General features: G+C 50.6%; 9 protein-coding genes across 9 annotated transcripts; 5 read left to right on the top strand and 4 right to left on the bottom strand.

The window, feature by feature from the left end:
• Nucleotides 1-193: 193 nt before the first annotated feature.
• ASPGLDRAFT_46435 (uncharacterized protein) lies at nt 194-764 on the bottom strand. Its single transcript, XM_022546445.1, has one exon. The coding sequence runs from the start codon at nt 664-666 to the stop codon at nt 472-474; it is 195 nt and encodes a 64-aa protein (XP_022401229.1). The 5' UTR covers nt 667-764; the 3' UTR covers nt 194-471.
• Nucleotides 765-1,100: 336 nt separating this feature from the next.
• Nucleotides 1,101-5,028, bottom strand: ASPGLDRAFT_25228 (GTPase-activating protein LRG1; the record flags this gene model as incomplete). The annotated part of the gene is made up of 6 exons (XM_022543464.1): nt 1,101-1,538; nt 1,599-1,885; nt 1,946-3,022; nt 3,084-3,734; nt 3,798-4,500; nt 4,570-5,028. The coding sequence occupies 6 exons, from the start codon at nt 5,026-5,028 to the stop codon at nt 1,101-1,103; spliced, it is 3,615 nt and encodes a 1,204-aa protein (XP_022401230.1).
• A 1,290-nt stretch (nt 5,029-6,318) lies between these two features.
• ASPGLDRAFT_1452710 (uncharacterized protein) lies at nt 6,319-7,007 on the top strand. Its single transcript, XM_022541846.1, has 3 exons — nt 6,319-6,644; nt 6,700-6,858; nt 6,968-7,007. Exons 1-2 carry the CDS (start codon nt 6,475-6,477, stop codon nt 6,839-6,841), a joined length of 312 nt encoding a protein of 103 aa, XP_022401231.1. The 5' UTR covers nt 6,319-6,474; the 3' UTR covers nt 6,842-6,858; nt 6,968-7,007.
• A 73-nt stretch (nt 7,008-7,080) lies between these two features.
• On the top strand, nt 7,081-8,896 carry ASPGLDRAFT_35034 (ubiquitin-conjugating enzyme E2; the record flags this gene model as incomplete). The annotated part of the gene is made up of 9 exons (XM_022544499.1): nt 7,081-7,113; nt 7,167-7,200; nt 7,278-7,372; nt 7,438-7,459; nt 7,519-7,615; nt 7,676-7,687; nt 7,741-7,909; nt 7,977-8,821; nt 8,881-8,896. The coding sequence occupies 9 exons, from the start codon at nt 7,081-7,083 to the stop codon at nt 8,894-8,896; spliced, it is 1,323 nt and encodes a 440-aa protein (XP_022401232.1).
• A 347-nt stretch (nt 8,897-9,243) lies between these two features.
• Nucleotides 9,244-10,536, top strand: ASPGLDRAFT_125874 (C-3 sterol dehydrogenase/C-4 decarboxylase; the record flags this gene model as incomplete). The annotated part of the gene is made up of 2 exons (XM_022540598.1): nt 9,244-9,819; nt 9,874-10,536. The coding sequence occupies 2 exons, from the start codon at nt 9,244-9,246 to the stop codon at nt 10,534-10,536; spliced, it is 1,239 nt and encodes a 412-aa protein (XP_022401233.1).
• Nucleotides 10,537-10,723: 187 nt separating this feature from the next.
• ASPGLDRAFT_25231 (uncharacterized protein) lies at nt 10,724-11,236 on the bottom strand (the record flags this gene model as incomplete). The annotated part of the gene is made up of 2 exons (XM_022543465.1): nt 10,724-10,909; nt 10,967-11,236. The coding sequence occupies 2 exons, from the start codon at nt 11,234-11,236 to the stop codon at nt 10,724-10,726; spliced, it is 456 nt and encodes a 151-aa protein (XP_022401234.1).
• Nucleotides 11,237-11,677: 441 nt separating this feature from the next.
• ASPGLDRAFT_25232 (GMC family oxidoreductase) lies at nt 11,678-13,750 on the top strand (the record flags this gene model as incomplete). Its single annotated transcript, XM_022543466.1, has 5 exons — nt 11,678-12,084; nt 12,133-12,162; nt 12,211-13,096; nt 13,146-13,647; nt 13,695-13,750. The coding sequence occupies 5 exons, from the start codon at nt 11,678-11,680 to the stop codon at nt 13,748-13,750; spliced, it is 1,881 nt and encodes a 626-aa protein (XP_022401235.1).
• Nucleotides 13,729-16,009, bottom strand: ASPGLDRAFT_170304 (GMC family oxidoreductase). The gene is made up of 6 exons (XM_022542709.1): nt 15,921-16,009; nt 15,752-15,871; nt 15,477-15,693; nt 14,875-15,420; nt 14,160-14,820; nt 13,729-14,105 (listed from the first exon to the last, which is right to left on the bottom strand). Exons 1-6 carry the CDS (start codon nt 15,965-15,967, stop codon nt 13,864-13,866), a joined length of 1,833 nt encoding a protein of 610 aa, XP_022401236.1. The 5' UTR covers nt 15,968-16,009; the 3' UTR covers nt 13,729-13,863.
• A 3,321-nt stretch (nt 16,010-19,330) lies between these two features.
• ASPGLDRAFT_35039 (protein kinase RIM15) lies at nt 19,331-25,593 on the top strand (the record flags this gene model as incomplete). Its single annotated transcript, XM_022544500.1, has 2 exons — nt 19,331-19,918; nt 19,978-25,593. The coding sequence occupies 2 exons, from the start codon at nt 19,331-19,333 to the stop codon at nt 25,591-25,593; spliced, it is 6,204 nt and encodes a 2,067-aa protein (XP_022401237.1).
• Between the last annotated feature and the right edge of the window lie 477 nt (nt 25,594-26,070).

The raw sequence follows: 26,070 nt of genomic DNA on the forward strand, positions 1-26,070 counted from the left end.
TTTTTTGTTTTTTTTTTTTTTTTTTTTTTTTTTTGCGGTTCATCAATTCGATTGTTCTTTGGTATCTTCAGAACGTTCCATTGGTAGTCGGATGTTGGAGCTTCGATCAAAACCCAACCCTCTACTAGTACCCCGTAACCTGTCGGAGACCTTGTGTCCTAGTCTCACTATGTAGTTTAAGGATGGAGTCTCAGCAGCAGCAAATTATACGTCAACATTCACAACAGTAGTAGTATCTATGTAAATTACACCACCATTTTATCCGCAGGCACTACACCAACGTGCCAATTAAGAAAAAAGCGAGACCACGGGGGACTCAATCAATGTATATGGGAATGCAATAGGGTAACAAAAAAAGGTAAACAGGCAACTTTGGGATATCAGCACGAAAAAGAGCTGTACGAGAATGATAAAGAAAAGAGGAAAGAATAAAGACAATTCAAACAGAAAGATCAGAAAGAAGAAACAACATCAGAATCTTTGCGATTTGCAGCCATGCGTAGCCAACTCAATGAGCTGGACGCCGAGAAGAGGAAAGATAATAGGCAAAGGTAATAGGCAAAGGGAAAAGATATAGCATCCAAGTTTCAGACATGCATAACCAATCAGTTGGCCGGACAAAATAGATGGAAACAGGATCCCAAGGGCCAAGCAACACCGTCGCATCGTGATCAAAATATAACTACTCCGTACACTTTTATAAACAGTGGGTCAAGGCCGAAGAAAAGCAAAAAAAAAAAAAAAAAAAAAAAAAAAAAAAAAAAGGGAGATGATAAAAAAGAGTAAGCAAGATGTCGTCCATCCGTCATGGTAAATGACCGGCTATGCCAGTCATTGTAAGGGAACACTCGAAACTCATGTCAATGCGAAGCAAGAAAAGTCAACTCCATCCACCCATTCCTGACGGTGGAGAAACAGAAATGATGAAAACGCTTGACAAGCCCAACTTTACGCCGGTTGTATTAAAACCGAGCTTCAAAACGAATGCAAAAAAGAAAAGTCCATCGACGAGAAAGGAAAGAAACTTAACTGTGCAAGAAATTAGGGTAATGCATATATCGCTCAAAAACAAAAAAAGACAAAAGGTCTGGAGCTACCGATTAACCGGCAACACCCATGGGCCCTGTTCCCTGGCGCGATCTGTACGGCATCTGCTGAGCTCCTCCTTCGGACTGAATGGAATTCGAATGGCTACCGTTGCTGACACTGCGCTCTCGTTTGGGTTGCGGGGCTATAAATTCCGGGGGCGCAGCGCTAGCATTGTGGGATTGACCCGCCACTGGACTTTGAACGTGCCGAACTGAGCTCTGCATCTGCCATGCGACATCCTGTGATGGATCTGTTTCGATACGCGCGGATGTCGGGGCATTTGCATTGCGACTGGAATTGGTGATCGTAAAAGTCTCGCCACCATTGTTGGTCTTCTGTGAGAAGCTTCCGCGGGCAATATCTCCGTATCGCTTAAGAATTTCCTTCGTGGTAACTTCTTCTTTAAAGAAGCTTGTATCGTTGAGAACCCCCTGCAGGTCTTCGGGGATCTACAAAAGAAATCCAGGTAAGCGATTGCGGCGACCAGACGGTAGCAACGGGAAACTTACCTCGGACATGTTGTCGTTGTATGCAATAAGTGCGTTCACAGCTTCAATCGAAAGGAAACTCTCATCCACCGTACTGTTTTTAGCATTGGGGTACAGGATATTAGGGGTCATGACGGTTGCCAGATTATGAATGTCCATCTTGCTTCCGGACTCTTCGTCCACATGGGAAAACGATGATGTCCAGTTGAGGAAAGCAAAGAGAACTTCCATGGTGTCCCGATGAGCCTTGGGTAAGAGACAGCAGGTAAGATGCAACACCCGTTTCTGCTTCTCTGGGTCCGCGATTTCTGTTTTCCATGTGGTTAGTCTCCGGATTGTATCAAATCAAACGATGGGGTGCGACTTACTTTGAGACACAACGAAAAGGCGATGGAGCTTAAAGGTCAAAAGCGGATCAGGCATCTCTCGAAGGAATTTCTTCAGAAGTGCGGCTATCTGAACGGGGCTGTCCTTGGTCAAGTCGACTTGCTCATATCGATTGTCGATGAGATCAGTGAGCTCCTTGAGACGCCTGATATTGCCGTTCTTTCGGAACACTCCTTCAACAGACATGTCCATCTGCCGCATGGCCGACACAGCATCGTCGATTAATGTTGGGATACGAAGGGCACCGGGCCCAACGCCATGACTCGACTCCGTGCCTTCCTTGTCGACAAGAACATCCAGGGCCACACCGAACACACCCTTCTTCTTACCACCCTTCTTGGGATCCTTGTTGAAGGCACGGCCAAAGACATTCCAGATGCTTGGTTTGCGAGACTCGATCAGCGAGAGCAGTTCCTCCAAGGTAAAGTATCCGTCCAACAACGGCTCCATGGACAGCACGGCCACATGTCGGACGATGAAATATTCCAAAGCGGAGAGTTCAGAGAAGTACTTCTTTGTTCTGCCAGTGCTACCCATGAGATGCGGTTCCAGAGTGTTTGCCCCAGATACTGCGCGGTGATGACCTGGCTTGTATCTGGGAAGCGGTTCGCCGGTCCCGACAAGTTTGGTGCCAGCGTGCCTATAAGCGTTCGGACGTTGCTCCTTGGCGTGTTCGGCCGCAACAATTCTCGGGATGTCGTCCAACGTCAAAGCATCCTGATTGCCGAACGTTAGCTCGGTGACTGTTTCGCCGTTGGCATCCTTTTCCTCTACAATCTGGAAACCATGGCCGCGTGGGTCGGTGCCATCGCCACCGGAAGAGCCTGGCCGTGCGCTTCTCCCTTGGGGGCCGTCGATAATCCGGGACGCCCGAGCCTTCTTGTACGTGGTTGACAAGGTACGTTCATTGCGAATCGACCGCAGGCGCCGCATTTCACCCACGGTTTGCTCGAGCGAAGACCCTTCCGTGCCCTCTTTGGCAGCATTGGCGTATGTCTTGCGGGGATTGGACCGAGGAACGTCACCCAACGGGCCTTGATCCTGCGCATTGGCGTCGCCTAGAAATATTATCAGTCAGTGGGGCAATTCGTGTAGGGTTTGGTGGCATCATTGACATACCTGGGGCTGGGGGCACAGTTCCTCCTGCCCGCAATACAGCAAGAAGTCGTGCAAGAGCGACTCTGAGCAAGAAGACAAATTGCTGCAATTTCGAGACGCGAACAAACTGGCCAGCCTCGGAGGGTATGCTTCTCTGCGTTGCGCAGTTCTTGCAATAAGCCCGCTTATCCTTCGAATTGTACACCGCATCCGGCAGGTTGGAAAGGAGATCCCGCTGGCAAGCTGTGCAGCTGAGGTGAGGCGGCTTGACGTGCCACCTTTGGTCGGCTGACATGACACATTCGTCGTCGATCGGTTCCCTGCACGCGACGCAACAGTCGGAAAGTTGATTGGCAAGGCCATCAACACTGATCATCAACTCTGCTGCGGATTCTTCCTCGGTAGCGGGGCGGAGGGCTTCGAGGTCTCCAAGATGGTCCAAGAAGCGGTGCAATCCATCGGCGGCCCTCTTTTCCCTTTCGAGCTTCAAGGCTCCTTGGAGACCGATCCGGATAAGGAGTTTGAGGTAATGAGCAAGGCCGGTGACCAGCGATAAGAGCTCCTGAGTAACGCCCAGCTTCTGTACTCCGGTTTCTTGCGTCTTGGATAGGAGCGCAAAGAAAGCAACGATCTTCTTGCACAAAAGTTTTGATTCGCGTCCGTAGGCAAGATCTACTGGCGTTTTAGCAAAAGAACAAAAATCATGATTAGAATTGATGAGAAAATAGAACTCACCTTTTATGCCCTGGGACTTTATGTACCCAGCCAATTGGTCAATGGCGGCAAAAAGAACTTGGACATGGGTGATAAATCGCTTGGCGATGAGAACACCTTCTGTGTATGCACCGTTGCTCACATTCAGGAGCATGTCCGAGATGCATGCCGCGGAAGACTCTTCAAAACTCGAAAGGATGCTCCAGATCTTGTAGACCTTCTCCTCCATGATGTCTTCCTCCTCACGGACCCTGTTTCGATCCTCATCGGTGGCATCGAGGTCCTTCTCCGGCGGCTCCAGAGGCTGACCTGTGGGGGCGAGGCGGACATTCCAAAACTTGTGGATCATATAGCACTCAGGATGCCAGTGCTGGTTCTGGCCATTGCGGAAGATTTCGACAAACTGTTTTAGGATCGCAGTGTGACAGCCATGACAGCGTTGGGCGAATTGGGTGGAGTAGTGGAAATGGCAATAGACCTTGCCCTCATGCTCGTAGTAGGAGTCTTGTGCACCAAACACCGTCGGACACACAGAGCAGGTGAAATGTTCAATATGGTATTTACGATCCAAGGCCGTAATATAAGAGCCACGCAGGGCACCGCCGCACTCGTGACAGAGCAAATTCAAACGTCGGAAATAGTCGATCTCGCAAAGGGGGTACTGCCCACTGCCGTCCTCCCCGTCGACGGGAAAGAACTTGGACGCGACAATTTGACCACAATCCTACATCCACAGCCAAGTCAGCGCCAGAACCGATCACATGGTCTTCTTCTCTTCTTCTTCGCGACTTACCTCACACCTAAAACACTCCAGGTGAAATGTTGCACCCAAAGCTCGCACGAATTGACCGACGAGGGGTTCACCGCACTTCTTACACACGCGTGGGGAACTCCCAGGAGACTTGGTGTGCGATCGAGGGCCTGGACGGGATCGGTCGCGCGGAGTCGGTCTGTCCCAGTATGCCGTGGGAGAATCGCGTGGAGTCGATGGATCTCTTGCAATGGGGGAAAGATTCGTGTCTAGCCTGCGGCCCATGCGACCATCCGGATTCTGTGTGTCATAACCAGCCGCGACTGAACCATTTCTTCCTCCTTGTCTGCGTGGGGAGTCGAAGGGGATACTGCTATCGGCCGGAGAAGTTGGGGTTTGCGATTGGTAACTGCCACCATAGCCGCTGGTATTCAAAGAAGGACGGACAGCCCCGTTGCCCGGCACGAGGCTGTCCGGTAGAGGAACGTCGCCGGGAGGCATATCCGTAAAAGAAACCTTATGGGATCAAGCCCAACCCAAGCCAAATCAATGCCACGACCCGAACAGGGAGAAAAGAATATCCAGAACAAAAACGGAAAAAAAGCAATGGGCGGATCGGGGAGGTTTTGTTGTCCGAAAATTCGAGAGAAGGTCGTGGTCGTGGTGATCGCTGCCAAGAAGAGCTGGGACCGCTTTGTTTAGGGGGTTAAGAGAGAGAGGGGGGGTTGAGGAAAGAGCGAAGTGAGAGGTATCAACAGTGTTGCGAGTGGAGGGACGACAAACGAGTCCTATTAATATAGTATGAAGGTCAGAATCAATTCATCGAGATTTTCCTCAGGAGTGAGTCGGGAGGATTGTCGGGCGCCATTGATTCGCACGGCAGGTCCACGATCAATTCGCGGGGCGGTGGAAGAGGGAGGTCAACTTTGGGAAGCGGGAATGACAGCGCAAACAACAACAATGGGATTTAGAGATAGCACTCACCGTCCACGGCAATCCTGTGTTAAAGAGGAGTAGTAGTAGTAGTAGTAGTAGTTCGCGTCGTAATGCGATTGTGCACGTTGAGAAACAGCAATTCAAAACAGTAGTGTCGTTTCCTTTGGAGGAAGAAGAAGAAGAGAAGCGTTGGAGCTCAGAGCGAGACCAACAAGCGGCGGAGCACGCAGTTCAAGAAAGACACAATCATTCCTGATCCTCGAATTGTATCCCGAGTAGTACTCTATGAAGTAGTAGAGCAAGAGGGGGTTGGGAATTGGGTGGTGTGGGTATACAAGTCAAAAAGGGACCAGGGACAGGGACGAAGAAGATCGGGTTTAATTAAAACGGAGGGAAAAAAAAAAAAAAAAAAAAAAAAAAAAAAAAAAAAAAGACGAAAAAGACGAAAAAGGGAATAGGATGTGTATGTGAAGGTATGACGGGAGTTCCAGGAGTGATGAGAATGGAACGCAATGCAATGCAACGATGAGGGTGAGAAGATGATGAGGATGGAAAGAGAGAGGGAGTGTGGAGGGGGCAGGAAGAGAGTATCTACTCTGTACACAACTACGAGTGAGTCCTACTACAATGGGCAACAGGTGTCTCTCCTAACTACTCCGTATATAAACACAATGCGTCAATATAGAAACTACTACTACAGAGATATATTAATAGCAGTTAATTCATCTGTGGCCCTCCTAATTCCCTCTTGGTCTCCTTAGATTAATCGTTTTAATTATCCTCTTGTATCTGCCCGCACGTCAGTCACGTGGTGGGTTCACCGCAGGGTTGACCGCCTGCCAGTTGGGTTAGTTTGCTACAAGGAGTAAGTTATGCTTTCTTTAGAGGGTTAATAATTGACTTCAAGATCTCTCTCTCTCTTACTATTATGTATTATATACTTTCGAGAATATGCAGGACACGAATCAAGAAAAATAGCAACAAACAATACCGCAGCGTACCACTGGTACAATGGGATTATGTTTCAACGGGGTTTTGCTGGCAGTACCAGCGGGCGTCGAAACATGGAACTGGACGACCGTTGCGCAGCCCTGGAGATTAATTAATCTGCCCTTCAGAAGGGGATTTCAGATACTCACTACGGAGTACTACTACTATTATAGAATACAAATTGCGGTGATGTATGCCCCTGATCTTGTCCTACTCATAACTTTATTATACCTACCCTGACAAAAGTAAACTTGTGCGTCAAACCAAACACTGTCCCGCGCGTAGGTTGGACGTATCCATGGAATTCCCGGGCAAACATCATGACATGCTCCTGAATGACCTGGATGACCGGAAGATTACTGCAAGAAAGAAAGAGGTTCAAAAATAAAGATCCTGTGTTCTATGGTTCGTTATTCACTGTCACTTGCGGAGGAACCTCTTATCTTCTTGCTGCTCTCCTTCCCTTTTCTCTCTTCACACTTTCGTTCCTTCTGTTTGCCTGACACCCTGACAGTCCATTTTAGCATTCAGGTCGGTTTACTCCAATGAGCTATAAATCCATGGACGACACCTCGCAACCGACATCTTACAGCTGATCACGATACCGTCACTACCAATCTTCAGACCATGGCCAACCAGTCGATTCTTCGCATTTCCAGAGTAAGAGCCGCCTTGCTGGGAAGCAGACAGCACGTGGTTAACACTGAATCCAGGAGATCAAGCAGCTACAGAGCAGTACTGATTTGTGTGAGTGCAGGATACCTTATCGCGGCGGTGGACAAGAGAGTGACTCTTCTGGCCTGGGCTTCTGTTAACCTAAGCAGCTCTTGCGATATCTTGTGACGATCAGGATTTGCGCAAGGTTCGCGCTCTAATCTTGGGACCCCCTGAAACACCATACCAATTTGGCTTCTTCGAGGTGGGCTGTCCTGATCGTCAAGGCATCTGAAGTCGCGCGCTAACTACGAGATCTCTTCCTCATAGTTCTCGATTACTTTCGGCACAGGTAGCTTCCAAGGCAGATCGGTTTGAAAGACGTCCCAGCTAATGCTGTAACGCTTGCAGATTATCCAGCAGGCCCTCCCACTGTCCAGGCTCTGACGACAAACCAGGGGCAGTGTCGCTTCAACCCCAACATCTATGCTTGCGGCAAAGTTTGCTTGTGAGTCTTGTGGCAGACGGTGCTATTGATACGTATACTGATATACACCTTGTTGGACAGATCGATTCTTGGGTGAGCTCGACCGTTGAAGCTCCGGTGGAACCACAACTGATAAAATGATACAGAACCTGGCGCGGTAATCGTGGGGAGGAATGGTCATCTGCGCAAGGATTGGAGTCCGTTCTCATCTCCATCCAGAGCTTGATGTCCTCCAATCCTTATGAAAACGAGCCTGGATACGAATCGACTGCTTCGCGTCAGGACAAAGAGGACATGATGGCCTATGCGGCTAAGGTGAAAATACCCTTTCACACTACTATACACTGGGTTTGCGCTGACCTCTTCGCATTTTACCATGTAGATCCGCCACGAAAGTATCCGGATATCCGTTATCGAGCCTCTCGAGTGCCTTCTTGGTATTAAAGCGAACAGTACGATCAACCCTACTGATCAAGAAGAGAATCAGGACGTCGACGAAGGAACCTGTATCACCGATGCCTTTGCAGACCTGCGTAAAAGGAGGTTCCTGTGGTATTATGATTGTTACATGCAGTCCATCGCCCAAGGAGAATCCGAAGTAACGCGCAAACGCAGATTCACGAGGATGCCATTTGAACATCCCGGAAATTCAATGGATGGACACTTTGACTACCCTAAACTGCGAAGTCGGCTCAACCAGGTCAAAGATGCCATCAACGTTGAGACCAATGATTGGGCTGTACAAGGGAAAGCCGCCCAGGAACAAGAAGCCGGCATCGCTGCGAACTTGAAGCGCCAGCATGAACAGATCGTTGAAAAATACAAAAAGCACAAGAACTTTATCGTGGATTTCAATATGGTTGACGACAATCCCTTTCTTTGGCAGCTGACATACTTTGGTCGGCCCATGACTCACTTGGACGGTGGTATCTTCAATATCAAGATCCACCTGAGCCCAAGTTTCCCGGAAGATCAACCGCGAGTGTTCGTCGAGTCGCCGCTGTTCCATTATCGCGTGGCGAAGTGTGGAATACTATGCTACTTTCCTGCACGCACTGACGATATGCGATGCCATGTCGACGCGATCGTGGCAGCCCTGGAGGAAGAGTCTCCTTATGACCCGCGAACCAACGTGCACCCGGAAGCAAGCAGGTTATTCTGGGGCTCTCCAGACGATCGAAAACAATATAATCGCCAGCTCCGCCGGTCAGTCGAGAGAAGTGCAGAGTGAGTTGCTCGATTGCGATCCGTACGATACCTGAACACTAATGTCTCTACTATTATAGATGTGCCTATGAATAAGTATTTTACAGTCTGTTATCGGATGTCAGCCATAGTTTCCAGATACATATCTATACGGGCAAGAACAGGAACTGAATGGTTCCCAACCCATGTTGTAAAGCGTATCTTTTCGGGTTCCAAGAATAATACTGCTAGCAATACCAGACAGTGTTTTATGAAGCAATTCATCGTTGAGCATAAATAATTGTGTCTGTCGTAGAATTGAAAGGGGTCAGAGCTTTTCTACTTTCCCCGATTTGGCAATGCCCAGGCCGACTCCGTAAATTCATCTCCGCCTAAGTTGCCCCGTCATCAACTTCCCCCAACTTCTGTCAAACTGTACCTTTTTCTTTTCATAAAACATTAGAATGTCGAACAAGCGCCCTGCAATCGAGTTGGGCAATGTCCTAGTTGTTGGAGGCTGTGGATTCCTAGGTTGGCACATTGTTGACCACCTGCTCAACTTCCCATCCGAGACCGACCCCAGCGTCGCCCTCCCCAAGATCGAAGGCGACGCACAGTTCGACGTCCCCAACCTGAAAGGTCGGTATCCGCAATGCATAGCAAAGGTTCACGTGGTGGATTTGCGAACGACCAACAACCGTCTCCCCGGTGCGCAGTACTACGATGGCGACATCACCTCCGTCGAGTCGATGCTGTCCGTGTTCCGCACCGTCAAGCCCGACGTGGTCATCCACACCGCTTCGCCGTCGATGTTGGAGGGAAACAAGCCGTTGCTGCGGAAGGTGAATGTGGACGGAACGAAGACGTTGGTGGAGGTTGCGGGTGGCGCGCATGGGGAGTGGGGTGGGAAGTGCAAGGCGTTTGTGTACACGAGCTCGAGCTCGGTGGTGCATGATACGCAGAGTGACTTGATTAATGTGGATGAGAAGTGGCCTTATGTTAGGGGGCCGCAGCAGTTGGAGTATTACTCGGAGACTAAGGTTTGTTTTCGCATTCTATCGTGTGATTGACGCTCGACGCTGATGAAATGATAGGCGGACGCAGAAGAGCTCGTCCTGAAGTACAACCAGACATCTCCCTCGTCCATGTTGACCTGCGCCCTCCGTCCCGCCGGTATCTACGGAGAGAAAGACACCTCGTTCACCTACAAGATCCTGGAACACTCGTCCAAGGCGTCGCCGTTCGTTTTGAAGATGCAGCTGGGCGAGAACAACAACCTGTTCGATTTCACCTACGTTGGCAACATCGCATACGCGCACCTGCTGGCCGCCTACCGCTTATGCGCCACCAAGAACCGGTACGACGCCGGCCAGAGCGCACCGCTGGACCACGAGCGCATCGACGGCGAGGCGTTCAACATCACCAACGACTCCCCGGTCTACTTCTGGGACATGACGCACGCGGCCTGGGCATTGACCGGAAAGTATGTCGAACCGGATCAGGTGTGGGAGCTTCCTGAGGGATTGCTGGGTCCTATTGGTGGTCTCGCGGAAACCGTCCTGGGTCTGTTTGGCAAGACACCGCGTCTGACCCGACGGATGGTTCGGTATTCGTGCATGACGCGGTACTACTCTTCTGATAAGGCCAAGCTGCGCTTGGGTTATCGTCCTATTGTTCCGGTTGATGAGGGTTTGAAACGGGCTGTTGGATATGTGTTGGCGAATGAGCAGCAGGGTTCTGGCAAGAAGGATCTGTGATGGATTTCGTGGGATATTTGCTTGCTTGGACTAATATGGCGTATATAATGTATTATACGGGTAATATCAGAGTCTACTAATTGCTGATCTATTAATTATGAATTGATAATTCGACAAAAGCTATTGACAGGATTCATATCCAGATGTCTATCCAAATATCCAAAGCGACCCAACACGGTTGGCGACCCTAAATAAGAACCCTCAAAAGAACCCTGAGCAACTTATCCTGCTTCGCCAGGTTTCTGTTAAACATCATTCCCTTCTGCTTCGTGTATTGGCTCAACTTTTCGATATTCGTAAACGTCTTCACTTTCTCCCCCGTCCGTCTCGCATCAAGCAAATCCACAATATTCACATACACACTCTGCAGCGCCTACTATCATCAGTACTCTCCTAAGCCTCATTCAAAACAAAATAGCAGATAACAGACCATCTTACACTTCCTAATCGACCCAAACCTCACCCCATCCCCAAGCCCAACCTCCTCACAAAGCCTCTGCCAGCTCTGCAGCGAAGAAAGCGTGCTCCCAATCAATCTGTCGTACTCGAGGTTCATGCACTTGTTCCACATTTTCTTCCGGTGCTTGGAGTTGGTTTTCCAGTTGCGGAGGGCGGCGAGGCGTTGGAAGTCGCTGCTTATGGAGAAGGTTGGGTTGGGGGTGAAGTCTGGGAAGGAGGAGAAGAAGGGGTGGGTGGTCATTTTGGTGGTTGGGAGTGTAGTATGGGTAATATGGTTTGAGTGGAGAGAGAGAGAGAGAGAGAGAGAGAGAGAGAGAGAGGTGCTTGCTTGGAGGATGAAGAGGAAAAGTTGTTGCTACGGCGTCGAAGAGATGGTGGTGGGTTTATATGTACTGTCTATTTCCACTGTTTGCATTGTGCAAACGAACGGTTTGTACTCGTGTTTGATTATCACTGCCCATACTCGCGACAATGAAAAGGCAGAGTACCGTCGTCGCTGCCAAATTGGGAACGAACGATGCGACTGCGACAACAGTGGCGCTTGCCGCAATGGCAAGAACGACCTCGTAGCTGCCATTAATATCCTCAGTGATCTCTAGAATGCCTCCAACCATTCCAATTCTCTATTCCCCCTATCCCATTCTATACTCTTCATCCGTTGACCGTCTCTCGTTTCATCACCATGTTTCTAATCTACCTCTTTCTCCTGCTAGCCCTAGCATCAGCCATCACCATCCCGCCAAACTGCCCCTCCGACACTCCCACCTGGTCCGACCCTTTCCCCGAAGAACTCCTCGCCGTCCCCAACCTCGACGCCGAATTCGACTACATCGTCGTCGGTGGCGGCACCGCAGGTATAACGATTGCATCTCGTCTGGCCGAACACAATCACCGCGTGGCTCTAGTCGAAGCAGGAGGAATCTACGAGACCGTGTCTTGGACTGCGAAGATACCTGGGGCGGATAGCTTGGGTGTGGGATCGGATCCCAAGTCGACGTCTTTGATTGATTGGAATTTCGTGACGTATAATGTTCCTGGGGCGAATGGGAGAGATGTTCATTATCCGAGGGGGAAGTGTTTGGGGGGATCGTATGCTTGTTCTTTGATGTGGGTGATTGCAATGCTGATGATGCTTAGGTCGGCTTTGAACTTCATGATCTATCAGAGGTATGTGGTTATGCCTTTGACGCTGCTATCGGATACTAACATAAACAGACCGACGAAGCAGTCGATGCAGCTCTGGGCCGATCTCGTCCAGGACCAGAGTTACGCTTTCGATAGTGTGGTTCCGTTCTTCACGAAGACCGTCGAGTTTACGCCTCCAAGTGTCAACCTTCGCTCCTGCAATGCCACGGCGCAGTATAATATGGACGCCTTTTCTGAGCATGGCGAGCCTCTTCATGTGTCTTATTCCGACTACGCTATGTCGTTTTCTAGTTGGATGGAACGGGGACTCGAAGCGATTGGAATCCACGAGACGACGGACTTCAATAGCGGATCGTTGAACGGCTCCCAATACTCGACTTCAACAATTCGGCCATTGGATCAGACGAGAAGTAGTTCGAAAACTGCCTTCTTCTACAGGGCTTCTTCACAACGCTTACGGGACTTGAAAGTATACATCGGTACCCTGGCCAAGCAAATCCTGTTTGACTCTTCGAAACGAGCAACCGGCGTGAGGGTGAAGACGGGATTGGTGACCTATACACTGCGCGCCAAACACGAAGTTATTCTCTCAGCCGGCGTATTTCAGTCTCCACAGCTCTTGATGGTCTCCGGTGTCGGACCGGCCGATACCCTGCAGGCGCACGGTATCGATGTCATTTCGAATCTCCCAGGAGTTGGTCAGAACCTGCGGGATCATATCTTCTTTGGTCCAACGTACCAAGTGGCTCTTGAAACATTTACCAAGCTGGCTGCGGATCCTTTGTTTATGACCGAACAGCTGATGAAGTACATCACCGCTCGCACCGGGATGCTCACGAACCCAGTCACCGATTTTATTGCCTTTGAGAAGGTTCCCGAAGCGCTACGGTCTAACTTCTCTTCGAAGACGAAGGAGGAGCTCGATTGGTTTCCGGATGATTGGCCTGAGATTGAGGTATGAACTGGGATATCTGCTCTAGGAAAGAAACTAACATCCCGGATAGTACCTCTCAGCAGCTGCGTATGTTGGCAACTTTTCCAGGCCCTTCCTTGGGCAACCAAAGGGTGGCCCGCAGTACGCTACAATTCTGGCCAGTATTCTGGCAACGACCTCCAGTGGAAATATCACTATCAAATCTGCCGATACAAAAGACCTACCGGAGATCAACCTGAACTGGTTGTCGACAGAAACAGACCAGCAGCTAGCCGTTGCTGCATATAAGCGGATTCGGGCCGCCTTTCACAGTGAGGCCATGGCGCCTATCGTGGTGGGAGACGAGTATTTCCCTGGCATGGAACACACAACTGACGAGCAGATCTTGGATGTCATTCGCAACACCGTAATGACTATATACCATGCTGCGTGTACGTGTAAAATGGGACTTCGTGAGGACGGTATGGCCGTGCTTGATAGTCAAGCTAGGGTGTATGGGGTGGAAGGATTGAGAGTGGTAGATGCCAGTTCGTTTCCGATTTTGGTTCCGGGGCATCCTCAGTCGACAGTTTGTACGTCTTTTCCTCGTCTTAAGAATGATTCCTACTAACCAGTATAGATATGCTTGCAGAAAAGATTGCGTCGGATATTGTATCGCCTAAATGTGAGGTTTAGTTGATTTATGTTAGAGCTATGATATATATACACTAAGATGTATTTGCTTGCTATGTACCATACCAGAATGAGATCGCGAATAACATGAGTCTTAGTCCAGACTATACAACAGACTATAACACAGCACGCAAGCTTTGGCTCACATTGTCCGTCGACCAAGTTTCCTTGATCAAGTCTGCGCACTTCTCGCCAATGCCGTACGCAGGCATCTGCGTGTGTCCTCCGTGGAGAGTAGGCATGATACTGCAGTCTGCCACACGCAGATTCGCAACCCCACGCACGCGCAGCTTATTATCCAGCACCGCCATAGGATTATCATCATTCCCCATAGCGCAAGTTCCCGCAGCGTGGTAGCCTAGATCCATCAGCATACTCCTCTTAGACAGACCTGGAATAAAAGAAAACTCACAAGTAGTAGCATGCTCCTTAACATACGGCACCCAATCCTCCCTCGTCCTAAACCTCTCCTTCCCAGGCGTCCCATACCCCAACCCCTCCGGCCAAGACCCCTTAACAATCCCCTTCGTCCCAGCCCCATTCATAACAATCTCATTCGCAAACCTCACGCCCTCAGACAGAACCAGCATATCCAGCGGATGGTCCAGATAGTTACAATCAACGATGGGATTCTCCCGTCCATCTTTCGACGAAAGAGTAACGCTACCCCGGGAATGCGGCGAGAATAGCTCCGCTATGATAGAAAAGACGTGCGCGTTGTGATTCGGAGAAGCAGGGAAGTTATCATATTGCTTCGGTCCACCGTAGCATTCTGTCGTGAAGAGTTCGATATTTGGTTGTTTGGAGGGGAGGAGGGACATAGGATCGCGTTTCTCATTTCCAACCCGTTTGTCTATAAGGGTGTTTTGGTTTTGGTACTTTTGCCAGAGCGGCTCGTTGGCAAGACGGTCATCGAGACGGGCGTAAGCGAAGGCGCCGAAGGGGAAGGTGGAGAGGAAGCCTGATTTGTTCGTTTTCCAGAGGTTGTAGGTGGTTTCGAAGGCGTTGTTGTGGTAGACGAGGTGGTCGGTTGTTAGGTTTGGATGCGCGGTTTCGTAGAATATGAATACGATCTAGCCCTGTTATTAGCATTTGGGTGGGAAAGAAGGAGATGGTGGGAGGAGTACAGGATGATCCATGAGATTCTGACCAACTCCTGGTGAGTCTATCAAGCATGGAATGTCGTGTTTCTGCAGTTCAGGTTTTGGTCCGATCCCAGAGCGCAGGAGGATAGCAGGGCTGCAGTATGCGCCTCCGCAGATAACAACCTCCCTCTTCGCATGGTATGCCCTCACTCCACCGTTAAGCGTATCCTGCACCAATACACCCCGAGAAATTAGCTCACCCGTCTGCGTATCCGGCTCAACGATCACATGGTCCACCGTACTCCCCGTCACGACAGTCATGTTCTTGCGAGTGAACCCATTCGTAACGAAATCGGCGCTCGTCGTTCGTAGACCATTATACACTGACCGCGGGGCGTGTCCGCATCCATGCGGTGTCTCGCCTGTCGAGAACATATCTGGGACATGCGGCAATCCTTCAGAGACGAAGGAGGACATGATGAGCTGCGAGATAGGTGCGAGATCGTGCGGTTCGGTGTGGAGGGGGCCGTCGTAGCCGTGGGCTTGTTCGTTGGCGTCGAACCAGGGTTTTGGGTGGAAGGTTTCTGTCTTCACGGCACACGTTGTAAACAATTGAACTCTTAGGTTATGGCAAGGAGGGGTACCTTTCTCATATAACTAAAGAACTCCTCCCCACTCCACCCCTCCAACTCCCAATCGTCGAAATCCTGCTTGCTCCCCCGGATGCAAAGCGTGCCATTGCACCCGCTACACCCGCCTAGGAACTTGCCTCTGCTGAGCTTGACCTGGCGGTTGTCGACGCCTTTCATCGGGGGTGTAACCACGTTCCAGTCTGTTTCGGAGTCGAAGTTGTTTGACCAGCTGTGGATTCACTTTAGCAGAGAAAGCCATCGTCAAAGGGAGGGGAAAGAAGACTAACCCGCCAACCATGTGGACATTTTCGAGATCTTTATTGTGTTGTCCAGCTTCGATGAGGAGGACCTTTACGTTGGGGTTTTCTGCTAGTCGGCCGGCCACGACGCAGCCTGATGTTCCTCCTCTGGGGAAGATCAGTTGGAAACACCGTACGTGGAATTGGACATGCTCACCCGCAGATAATATAGTCGTAGTACTCAAGTTCACTGGATAGATCCATTGTATTGCTGCTTTCTCGCTCTCTTCTGTTCCTTGACAATTGGATTCAGAGACCCATCCGACTATATATATATATATATACCTCGCTCTACACTTGTGCGACAAAATCAACTCCAACCCCTCCCTTGATGAAACAGGGTTCTAATTCCGCGGTCGAACCGAGGCCCTCATTGGAGCATCGTCGAGATGTACACGGGATAGCAATATATTCTATGGGGCTAGCGTGTACTAAGTGGCCTCGTGCAGGCTTAGCGAGACTAGGCGGAGAAATTCGTGCAGAGCCTCTCCCACTAAAGTACGGGGTAATTGATTCTTGAATTTTGGAAGTTTGGGGTTCCAGGTATGTGTCGCGGAAATGTGCGGCCTTGCCTTCCATAATTGTGAGAGGGGGGTTTGTAGATGTTGTGTCGATGACGAGGTGAGTTTCCGTGATGTGCATTGCTGGCTACGGGGTAACATCATGCTTAGTTTTTGGTAGTCAAGCAGCATCAAGTCAAGGGCTGGTGTAACAACACTGGCTTCTATAATAGTGATGTATGCGCTGCTGGATGAAGTGACAGTTGAATACAGTCTCAACACATGGCTCTGGTGCGTAATTGTGCCGCTGCGAAGGGGACTGCATACCCCCCTTTTATGGAATACTCAAAACAATGGCTCCGACCCTTCTGGTACAGGCGTGCTCACCCCGTAGACCTACCAATAGCAGCCAACCCATGTTCTACGTACCATCATCATCCTCCGCATCCCAGTCGATCAATGTCACCCCGAAGGTGAACGATTGACGAATCTTGACTCGATGCGGGGGAATCTAAAAAACCCGTCCCCAGACGTTCCAGTCTTCGTTCAGGCCATACAACGTAGTCTGATTTAGAGTTAAGCGGGAGACCGTTCCAATGACCGTATTGGTGGCGTTGGGTAGGAGAACTCCGCATGGGGAAGAAGACCATGAAACCTGGGGAAGGTGATCATCTCACAGACCAAGGAATTGAGTCTTATCATTCTGCTGTGAGTCCAATTCCGTCTTTTCTTCCGGACTTAGTACGGAGTAGTAAATTCGTTCTTGGACGACGTAAAAGACAGTGACTGGATCGGACGTGTGTCCGCGATGATCCGACCCACCACCCATGATATTCGTTCAGTGATTCGTGAATAGAGTGAGGAGGTCTGTATCGATGTCGTTCTCTGTGCATAAACCAGTATGCTGGAGTCTGCACTGTGACTCTGTCTGTACAGAGTACAGTCCAGCGCTTTCAGAGAGGACGACGAAAAGAGACATACACTAACCAGATGAGGTTAAGCGTTATCGGCTACGGGTTAAACTCCCCACCGACGTGTTCGACCCCGCAGAGGAACGGAAGATGCGTACCTCCTTCACTCCCATTATTTGGGTCAGGAGGGAGAATAGAACGATGATGAATGGAATTCCCTTGGAATCTCGAGGAGCATGAAACGTGTTTTAAATGATGTTCGGATAACACATAACGGTCAAAAGAATGACACAAGTGAGACAACATTGCAGCCGGCAAGGAGAGCGACAATCGCTTACCAATCGGCAAAAGCGTGAGGGTCATTGTGCAGATGGTCTCTGTACGTTGTATGTGCCCGGCCGATTCGGGTAATAGCTTGTTGTCGCAGTGCCGTTCTGTACAGAACAACGTACAACCACTGAGATGACGACAACAGAAAAACTATGGAACGGCTCTAGACAAGACGACAGGTCAAGTGAGCACAATTTCTCTGGTATTGGACTAAGCCTGGAGGGAGGACCCATGGGTTGGTGACAGAGCATAATGGCCATGGTCAATTGGCGTGGCGTGACGGCCTTCCGATTCTGTGGTCGGAACAATGTCCAGACGTCCAGAGATGGCGTACATCAACATCATCACCACGGGCCAGAGTCTATATCCCTGTCTGTTTGTATCTGATTTTCTGGTCTATGGTGGACAGCCATGGCGAATAATAATTCAGGATGAGAACGATTGCCGGGTTACAGAAGTCCCCGGGAGGAGTCGAGACAGACAGGGGATTCGGATAGCTATATGTACTGTCCGGGATGGTTTTTCTGTTCTGGATGCTTGCCGGGATGGGATCAAAAGTACAATGCAATCAAATTGAATCTTTCTGGGCATTCGTAGAAGTGCTAAAACTCATCGGTTATCGTGGTGTTGATAAGATCGGAGAAGAGATGCCATATAGAGCCGGGGACAGACTACAACTCAACCGCCTCTCCACTCGACACGAGACATGGATGCGATGAATTCATGGATGATGATGCCGGAGTAAACTGGCCATTCACAGGCCAACTTGAAAGGAATAGTATCCAGAATCGTACTCCTACGTTGTTGTATCCATACTGCTACGGAGATCATAGTTCAGCGGTGCTCTGACGTTGAATTCAGTCGATTAAAGGCAACCCATATATGAATCTGATGAATCCTTTCCTGGATAGATCATAATAGCATGATCGCTCCTTCTACTACTAGTAAATACTAGTAATTGTGCTGCATCGGTGGTGCGACCTGCATTATTTCCATCCACCGTGTATTTCCAGCCGTAAGTAACAGTCCAGATACACGGGCATTACCATACACAGCATACATTATTATCTTCCCTCCTCTACGGTTTTACCTCTATTGCTGTGTCTCCCTCCCATATATTGTCATTCGACGCTCTCCAAATTCCTCTCTGCATTTTCTCTCTTCTGTGTCTGTTTATTTCCCTCCCATTCCTCTCTCCGTTTCGGGTGTATTATTACCATCCCTACTGCTTACAATCGTCCCATTCGGCGTTCATCTGGTGAAACGGCCGTCGTCGATCATCCTGGCTGGCTTCTTGTTCGCGTTGACAAGGCGCCTTTCCCGGTCGTCGCGCTTTTTCATCTCCCCGCACAGACGGATTCCCTCCTTTCTTTCTTTCTTTTTTTTTTTTTTTTTTTTTTTTTTTCCCCTCTGTCGAATTTCTTCCTCCTACAGGGATCTCCGATTAGCGTCTCTCGGATTCCCGAATATTTCCTGATACTGCTTCACCTCGAAATCCCGCCGTTCCTGTTGGGAGGGCGTGTGTCTTGATTGAGCGACTGGCTGACCTCTTTACCCGAAAAAAGTGTGAGGTCATCTTGGGTTCCTGACTCTCCCTGCCATCCCTCCCTTCTATACTCTCCCTCGCCATCTTCGGTGCTATCATTTCGTCATGACCAACTAGCCCGCTTGCTACGGATGAATTCATAATATCCCAAATCCCTCGACAGGGCCAACCCCGGTCCGTCCGGTATCGAAACTTCGATTCGTTCGTTTTGTTGCGACTATTCTACCAAAATCCTCTCCGTCCCCCGTGTTAGCCAACGTCCTCGTGTTGTCTATTCAGCATGGCGGGCAATGGCACACCGAATTCCCAGTTCCTTGCTCCTCCGGCCGTTACTGCCTTACGGCAGGAGGCCCGGAGTGTCGACCCGAAATTCCCACCAATGAGCCGTTCGATCAGCGATGATATGCGAGAAGAGCGTGAAGATTTGAAGGAGGCCGCGGAACAAACCCTGAATGTCATTGTCGACTTGGATCTCGATGGTCGGATCAAATGGGTCAGTCCGTCGTGGAAACAGGTCGTGGGGACCGCTCCCGAGTCCGTTGAAGGGCGCATGATTGCAGACTTTTTGCTCGGGAATAAGGACGTGTTTCAGGATGCCATTGAGTCCTTGAAGGTGGATGATTCGCGCAGTCGTTTTATTCGCTTTGCCGTGCCAATGGGTCGCGACTCTCTCTTGAAGTATGGCCCAAAGTCACGACCGTCGGAGGAAGGACAGACGGGGGTTACTGAGGGAGAAGTCCCGGGGAAAGCTGAGGAGGTGCCGCCCGAGAAGGCAGAAGAAGAGTATGCTCATGGCATTCTCGACATGGAGGCGCAAGGAATCATGGTTTTCGATCGTACGACTGATGGATCCAGCCATGTGGGCCATGTAAATGCCATTCTTTAACCTCCTCTACGATCAAGACAACTAACATGGACTTGCTCTAGGTTATGTGGATGTTGCGGCCCTTCACCCAGCCGAGAGAAGTGACCATCGACCTCCCCCCGCTCCTGGTGGAGTCCTTGGGTGTTGGTGCAGAAGTGTTGGCAAACTACCTGACAACCCTGGCGGAGGCAGCGGCAAACGAACCCGATCCATCCAAGCATCCAGCACCGGAACCCATCCTATGTCGCATCTGTGAACGTCAGATCACGCCTTGGTGGTTTGAAAAGCATTCGGATCTTTGTCTGCAAGAGCATCGGTCCGAGATGGATGTCCAAATCGCCCAGGAGAACCTCAATGAGCATCGCCATGCTATCGTCAAAGTGCTGGATGCACTCGAAGTCCAACAGAGTCGGCCTTTGACTGGCGACGGCAACTCCATCGCCCCCGCCATTCCTCCCACTACCGTTGTCACTCCCCAACCAGAGTACAAGGGCTTGCCTATTGGGCCTTCGCCGGCAAGTTCAGCGCCATCGTCAGGGCTTACGTCCGGTTCCAGTTCCGCCCCTGCGACACCTCCCCGGTCAAGAGAACATTCTACGTCGAGCGCGGGACATGCTCGGGGTCGCTCATTCGCTGTGCGACGGCCACTGGCCCGTATCGTGGAACTCATCCTTGATTTGTGCGACACGGCCATGGAGGTCAACATGCCAATCATCAAAGAAACCCGTGCCGATACCCCGGACGATTTTCGAACCTTGTCACCCCAGTCCGAGTCGCGTATTTCTCAGGTTATTCAATGGCAGTCTCCGAGTAGCAACACCTTGGAACAAGAGCAGGGCTTGGCGGCTTTGTCGATGGACACAGAGCAGGTCTGCAAGGCCAAGGTGGATGCGGTTATCCGCCACCGCAAAATTGTCGAATACGCTGAGCGGATCCGCATTGAATACACAGTTCTGGTCGAAGAATGCATCACAGCAGCCCTCAGCAAGGCCGAGCGCATTGCTGCCGGCCAACTGAGCGATTCTTCCTGTTCAGAAGATGAAGCTCCTCCCCCACAGGAGGAGGAGGAGGAGGAGGAGGAGGAGGAGGAGAGAGAACCCCCTGCTGAGCTGGTATCGAAGCCTAACTCAGAACCACCTGCCATGCCATCACCCCGTCATCCTACGACATCAGCGTTGACGGAGTCTATCCGTAATGCGCCTGCTACGTTCCAAGTGCCACCACCCGAGGGGAGGACATCGTCTGCTGCTATGTCTACCGGCCCGAACAGTCCGATGGAGTGTCCCACGCCACGTTCACTCAAGAGCGTGGCCGGTCTGAGTACTTCGCAACAGCCACGGCGTGGCCTTTCGCTGACCGACACCGACGCTGGCGAAACGAGTGATAGCAGCGCTCTGTCGTCGGCCATTCCAGGAGCTATGCGGACTGAGTCCCCGTCGTCCGATCGGAGTCTTGAGCGCAAACGCAAGAGCTTGGTGCTCCCAGGCCTTACCAACTCCCCCAAGCGGCAGCCGTCTCCTGGCAGGAGTGCTGCGCCCCGTTCCCCGTTGCGGGTGCCCAAGCCACGTATGTCGAGTGGTGCCGAGAGCTTACCGTCTCCCATGGCCTCGCCATCTACAAATGCAAGTGAAATTGCGGTCCACCATTCTCACTATCTTCACCACCGTACCCATCACCGGCGCCAGTCGTCCGCAACATCTTCGGATGTTGCCAAGCCGCCTGTGTCGCCCCGGATGACCCAGCATCAGCCACGTCCTGCTCCTCCATCGATAAAGGACTTTGAGATTATCAAACCTATCAGTAAAGGTGCTTTCGGTAGCGTGTACTTGTCCAAAAAGAAAACGACTGGTGAATACTTTGCCATCAAAGTGCTCAAGAAGGCCGATATGATTGCCAAGAACCAGACCACGAATGTCAAGGCTGAGCGGGCGATCATGATGTGGCAAGGGGAAAGTGATTTTGTTGCAAAACTTTATTGGACTTTCTCCAGCAAAGACTATCTCTATCTGGTGATGGAGTATCTAAATGGGGGCGACTGTGCTTCTCTTGTGAAGGTCTTGGGGGGTCTCCCCGAAGACTGGGCAAAGAAATACATTGCCGAAGTGGTTCTGGGGGTTGAACACCTGCACGGAAGAGGAATAGTCCACCGTGACCTCAAACCGGACAATCTACTTATTGACCAGACTGGACACCTCAAACTGACAGACTTTGGATTGTCTCGTATGGGTCTCGTGGGACGCCAAAAGCGCCTTTTGAAGAGCCTGAATGAGAACGAGTCGACACCCGATCCCCTTAAACAAGAACCCTTTCGCGCGACCTCGATGACCTCGTCGCGATCTGCGTCGTTCGATTTCCAAGGTGGTCATTCGCCAGGTTCCACGCCCTTGATCACCCCGAACGATGCCGCGAGCAGCATGACCCAGCCGTCATACTTCAGTCTTAGCCAGGGTGGTCTCAGTCGACAAAGCTCGCGACGAGAGTCTGGCTATCGCAGTGACAGTGTAGGAAGCGATAACCTGCATAACGTGTTTCGAGGGTTTTCTCTCAATGAGAGCGGCGATGCTATCAGCCCAGCCCCGTTCCCGGGCCGATTTTCGAGCAATCTAACGGAAGATGATGGCCAAAGTGAAGCTAGTGACTCTCCATATCTGCATCCCCTGCAGCCGACCGCCAGCAACCAGACGTCTTATGGCACACCGCCGCAACAGTCAATGATGCCGCCACTGATGGCGCTCTTTGATCCGGAGGACCAGAACAGACGCTTCGTGGGTACTCCAGACTATCTCGCACCGGAGACTATCAATGGACTTGGTCAGGATGAGATCAGTGACTGGTGGTCGCTGGGATGTATCATGTTTGAGTTTCTTTTCGGATACCCGCCGTTCAACGCTGCCACGCCGGATGAAGTATTCGACAACATCCTTCACCGAAGAATCAACTGGCCCGAAGAGCTCGAGGAATTAGCAACTCCGGAATCTATCGATCTAGTGAACAAGCTCATGACGCTTAACCCTCGAGAGCGACTTGGAGCCAATGTCGATGAGAAGTTTCCGAATGGTGGATCTGAGATTCGCAGTCATCCTTGGTTCTCTGATGTGAACTGGGATACTCTTCTGGAGGATAAGGCTCAGTTTGTCCCCAACATCGAAAACCCTGAAGACACGGATTATTTTGATCCGCGTGGGGCGACAGACCAAGCTTTCGCGGACGAGCAGGACGATGGAGCGTCGCCGCAACAACCGCTGACTAGCGGACCATATCCAGATCGCCCGCACGATGCACTTTTCAAGGTTCGCTCCCAGGACAACTCGATGAAGCGGCCTTTGATGCCTCTGTCCATTCCACCACATGTCCGTGACTCGCGTGACTCGCGTGGCAGGAGACTGAGCGAGCCTGTTGCCGGGGATGACTTTGGTACCTTCTCTTTCAAAAACCTTCCAATGCTGGAGAAGGCCAATAAAGACCAGATTCAAAAAATGCGCCAAGAAGCATTACATGCTCAACAGCGTCAATCCACCTCGGGCGCTCCGGGTCAACCTCAATCTCAAGGGCCAACGCCGCCGCCGCCGCCGCCGACCCAGCAACAGCAGCCTATACCAGCACCGCAGTCACAGGCAACTCCACAATCTCCGTCTGCGCCTGCGCCTTCTCTGGAGGGAAGCCCGTTACCGATGCCACTGCAGCGGGCTATGTCGCAAAATAAGGGCAATCGACCGTCTTCTCCGTCTAACATGAGCCAAGCCAATTCGTCGCCCAGTCGTCCATCGCAACCCTCTTCGCCGCTTTTGGTCCAGTTCAGCACAGGCCAGAACAACCACGAGCGCAGGAAGACATCGGGTTCTTCGTCTGCCAATTCGCAGCAGTCGAGTGGAACGTTTACAACAGGAAGTGCAATGCCATCGACAGGGTCGTCACCCATAAAGCCTAGTCGAATGGGGACGCACTCCCCTGACAAAACGCCTTCCGGCCCGCCGCGTCAAAGCAGAGTTTCCACCCGGGCAAGGTCTCAGACTGTGGGCTCTCAGGATGGAAGTGAATTGCCCTCGTCCCTTGCGAAGGAGTCCTACGTTGCAGGTCACTCTAAACGCCGAAGCCAGTTATTCGATGCCTCCCCGTCATCGTCGGATAATGAGGACCCCCGCACCAAGGCGCTACTCAAGGTTCAACGACGTCGTCAAAGCTCCCGACGTCTTTCTCAAATCAATCTTCTCGATGGACCCTTCTTCCGTCCGTTGGATGTGCTCATCTGCGAGGACCACCCAGTCTCAAGGATTGTCATGGAGCGATTGTTTGAGAAGCTTCGTTGTCGAACGATTACCGCGAGGAACGGTGCGGAGGCTACGAGTTACGCTCTTAGTGAAGTGCAATTCGATATTATCATGACGGAGTACAAACTGCCTCAACTGAATGGGGCGGACTTTGCGCGCATGGTTCGCGAGACGCGAAGTGCCAATCGCCATACCCCAATCATTGCCGTGACCGGTTATCTTAAAGACTTGCCAGAAACGCATCACTTCGATGCGTTGATCGAAAAGCCTCCTACTCTGTCCAAGCTTACCGAAGCGCTCTGCCAGTTTTGTCAATGGAAGCCTCCCCCTAAGGATTACAACCCTTCTCAACCGTTGCCAATGCCGACTGCTCCTCCCCGCCATCTTTCTCGTCACCGTGAAGACAGCCCAAGTTCGACTACGTCTTCTGGATTTGCTCATGTGCCTTCCAGTTCCTATCAAGGGTCAAGTCGTGAAGACTCTATTAGCAGCTTTGGTGATACGGAGTCTGTCAAAACTGATGATGTTCCTGTTATCATCAGTCGCCAAGCCGACGAATGGAGCCAGAGCCAAGGTGGTCTAGGGATTTCCGATGATGCGGCCTCTGATCCCAAATTACCATCACAAACTGCGCCGGTGCCACATTTGCTCCACTCTGCCTCGGCTCCAGGAGTCATGAATGCGTCGGGTGGTCTCACTCCTCGGAAACAGCGGTCCAGCGAGTCTATCCAAGCGAAGCGGAAGTCGTTGGAGAATAAACGGTACGAATGCGCAGAGTCTGGGGACGATGAGGATGAGGAGCTTGGTAACACTCCATCCCGGACGCGCAGCCCGCAGAGCAGAGGCAATCGACCTGGCTCCAAGTTGGGGATCGAGATGATGCGAACCAACAGTCGGGGCAGCGTGGTCAGCGGCAGCGAGGAGCTACTCCAAAAGGAACGGGAATCATTGCGGAGAAGCCAGAGTCGGGGCTCTGACGAGGTCTGTGAAATCGACGAGGAACCATCTGACGTAGAGAAGGAGTTAGAAAGCGATCTGGATAAGCTTCGCCTTTCAGAATACGGCGAAATTAGTCTACGACACAGCCCTTCTCCAGAGGCGGGATCTCGACGGCAGTCGCTTTCTGGGCAGAGTACCGAAATCGACTCTCCTACGCAAAGAAGTCGATCGGGGACTCTGATCAGAGGCAAAGGTCAGCTAACGCCTCCTATCTTGTTCGAGCAAGATGAGGATGACTTGAATGCTTCCATGGTTGTACCTGACACACCAACTATCAAGACGACGGAAGCACCCGAGACAGAGTCAGAGATGGAGGATTTCGACCAGACTCATGATTCTGACGCGACCCCTCGACCACTACATACGCCTACCCTCAATCCAGATCCAGTGACTCCTCGCAAACCTTACTAGCTTTGGAGATAGACTAGATTTGTCGATTTTGCGGAGTCTGTTTTTTTTTTTTTTTTGTTTTGTTTTGTTTTGTTTTGTCATTCGTTACGGTGTTCGGTTGATTCGCATTTACTTTGGTGATACTCTCCAGTCTGTCGTTTATTTTTATTTTTATTTTTTTTTATTTTTTCTTTTTCGTTTCCATTCTGCATAGTGTGATATCAAGCGGGTGTTTGGGGGTTATCTCAGCCGGACTGGTCATGTTCGTTCATTTACATTTCTTTTTTGTCTGTTCAACTGAATTTCTTCAGATCTCTCATCATTTCGAATCCAGATTGTGTGTGTATGTACGGGATACTTCATTATACCGTGGAGAGAAAAAAAAAGAAAAGAAAAGAAAAAAAAAAAAAGAAAAAAAAAAAAGAAAAAGAAAAAGAAAAAAAGTCGGGTGATAACCTTCTATGTAACTATATTTTTCAAGGACTACAAATTATGCCA

This window comes from Aspergillus glaucus (genome assembly GCF_001890805.1).
Source record: "Aspergillus glaucus CBS 516.65 unplaced genomic scaffold ASPGLscaffold_9, whole genome shotgun sequence".
Classification (NCBI taxonomy): domain Eukaryota; kingdom Fungi; phylum Ascomycota; class Eurotiomycetes; order Eurotiales; family Aspergillaceae; genus Aspergillus; species Aspergillus glaucus.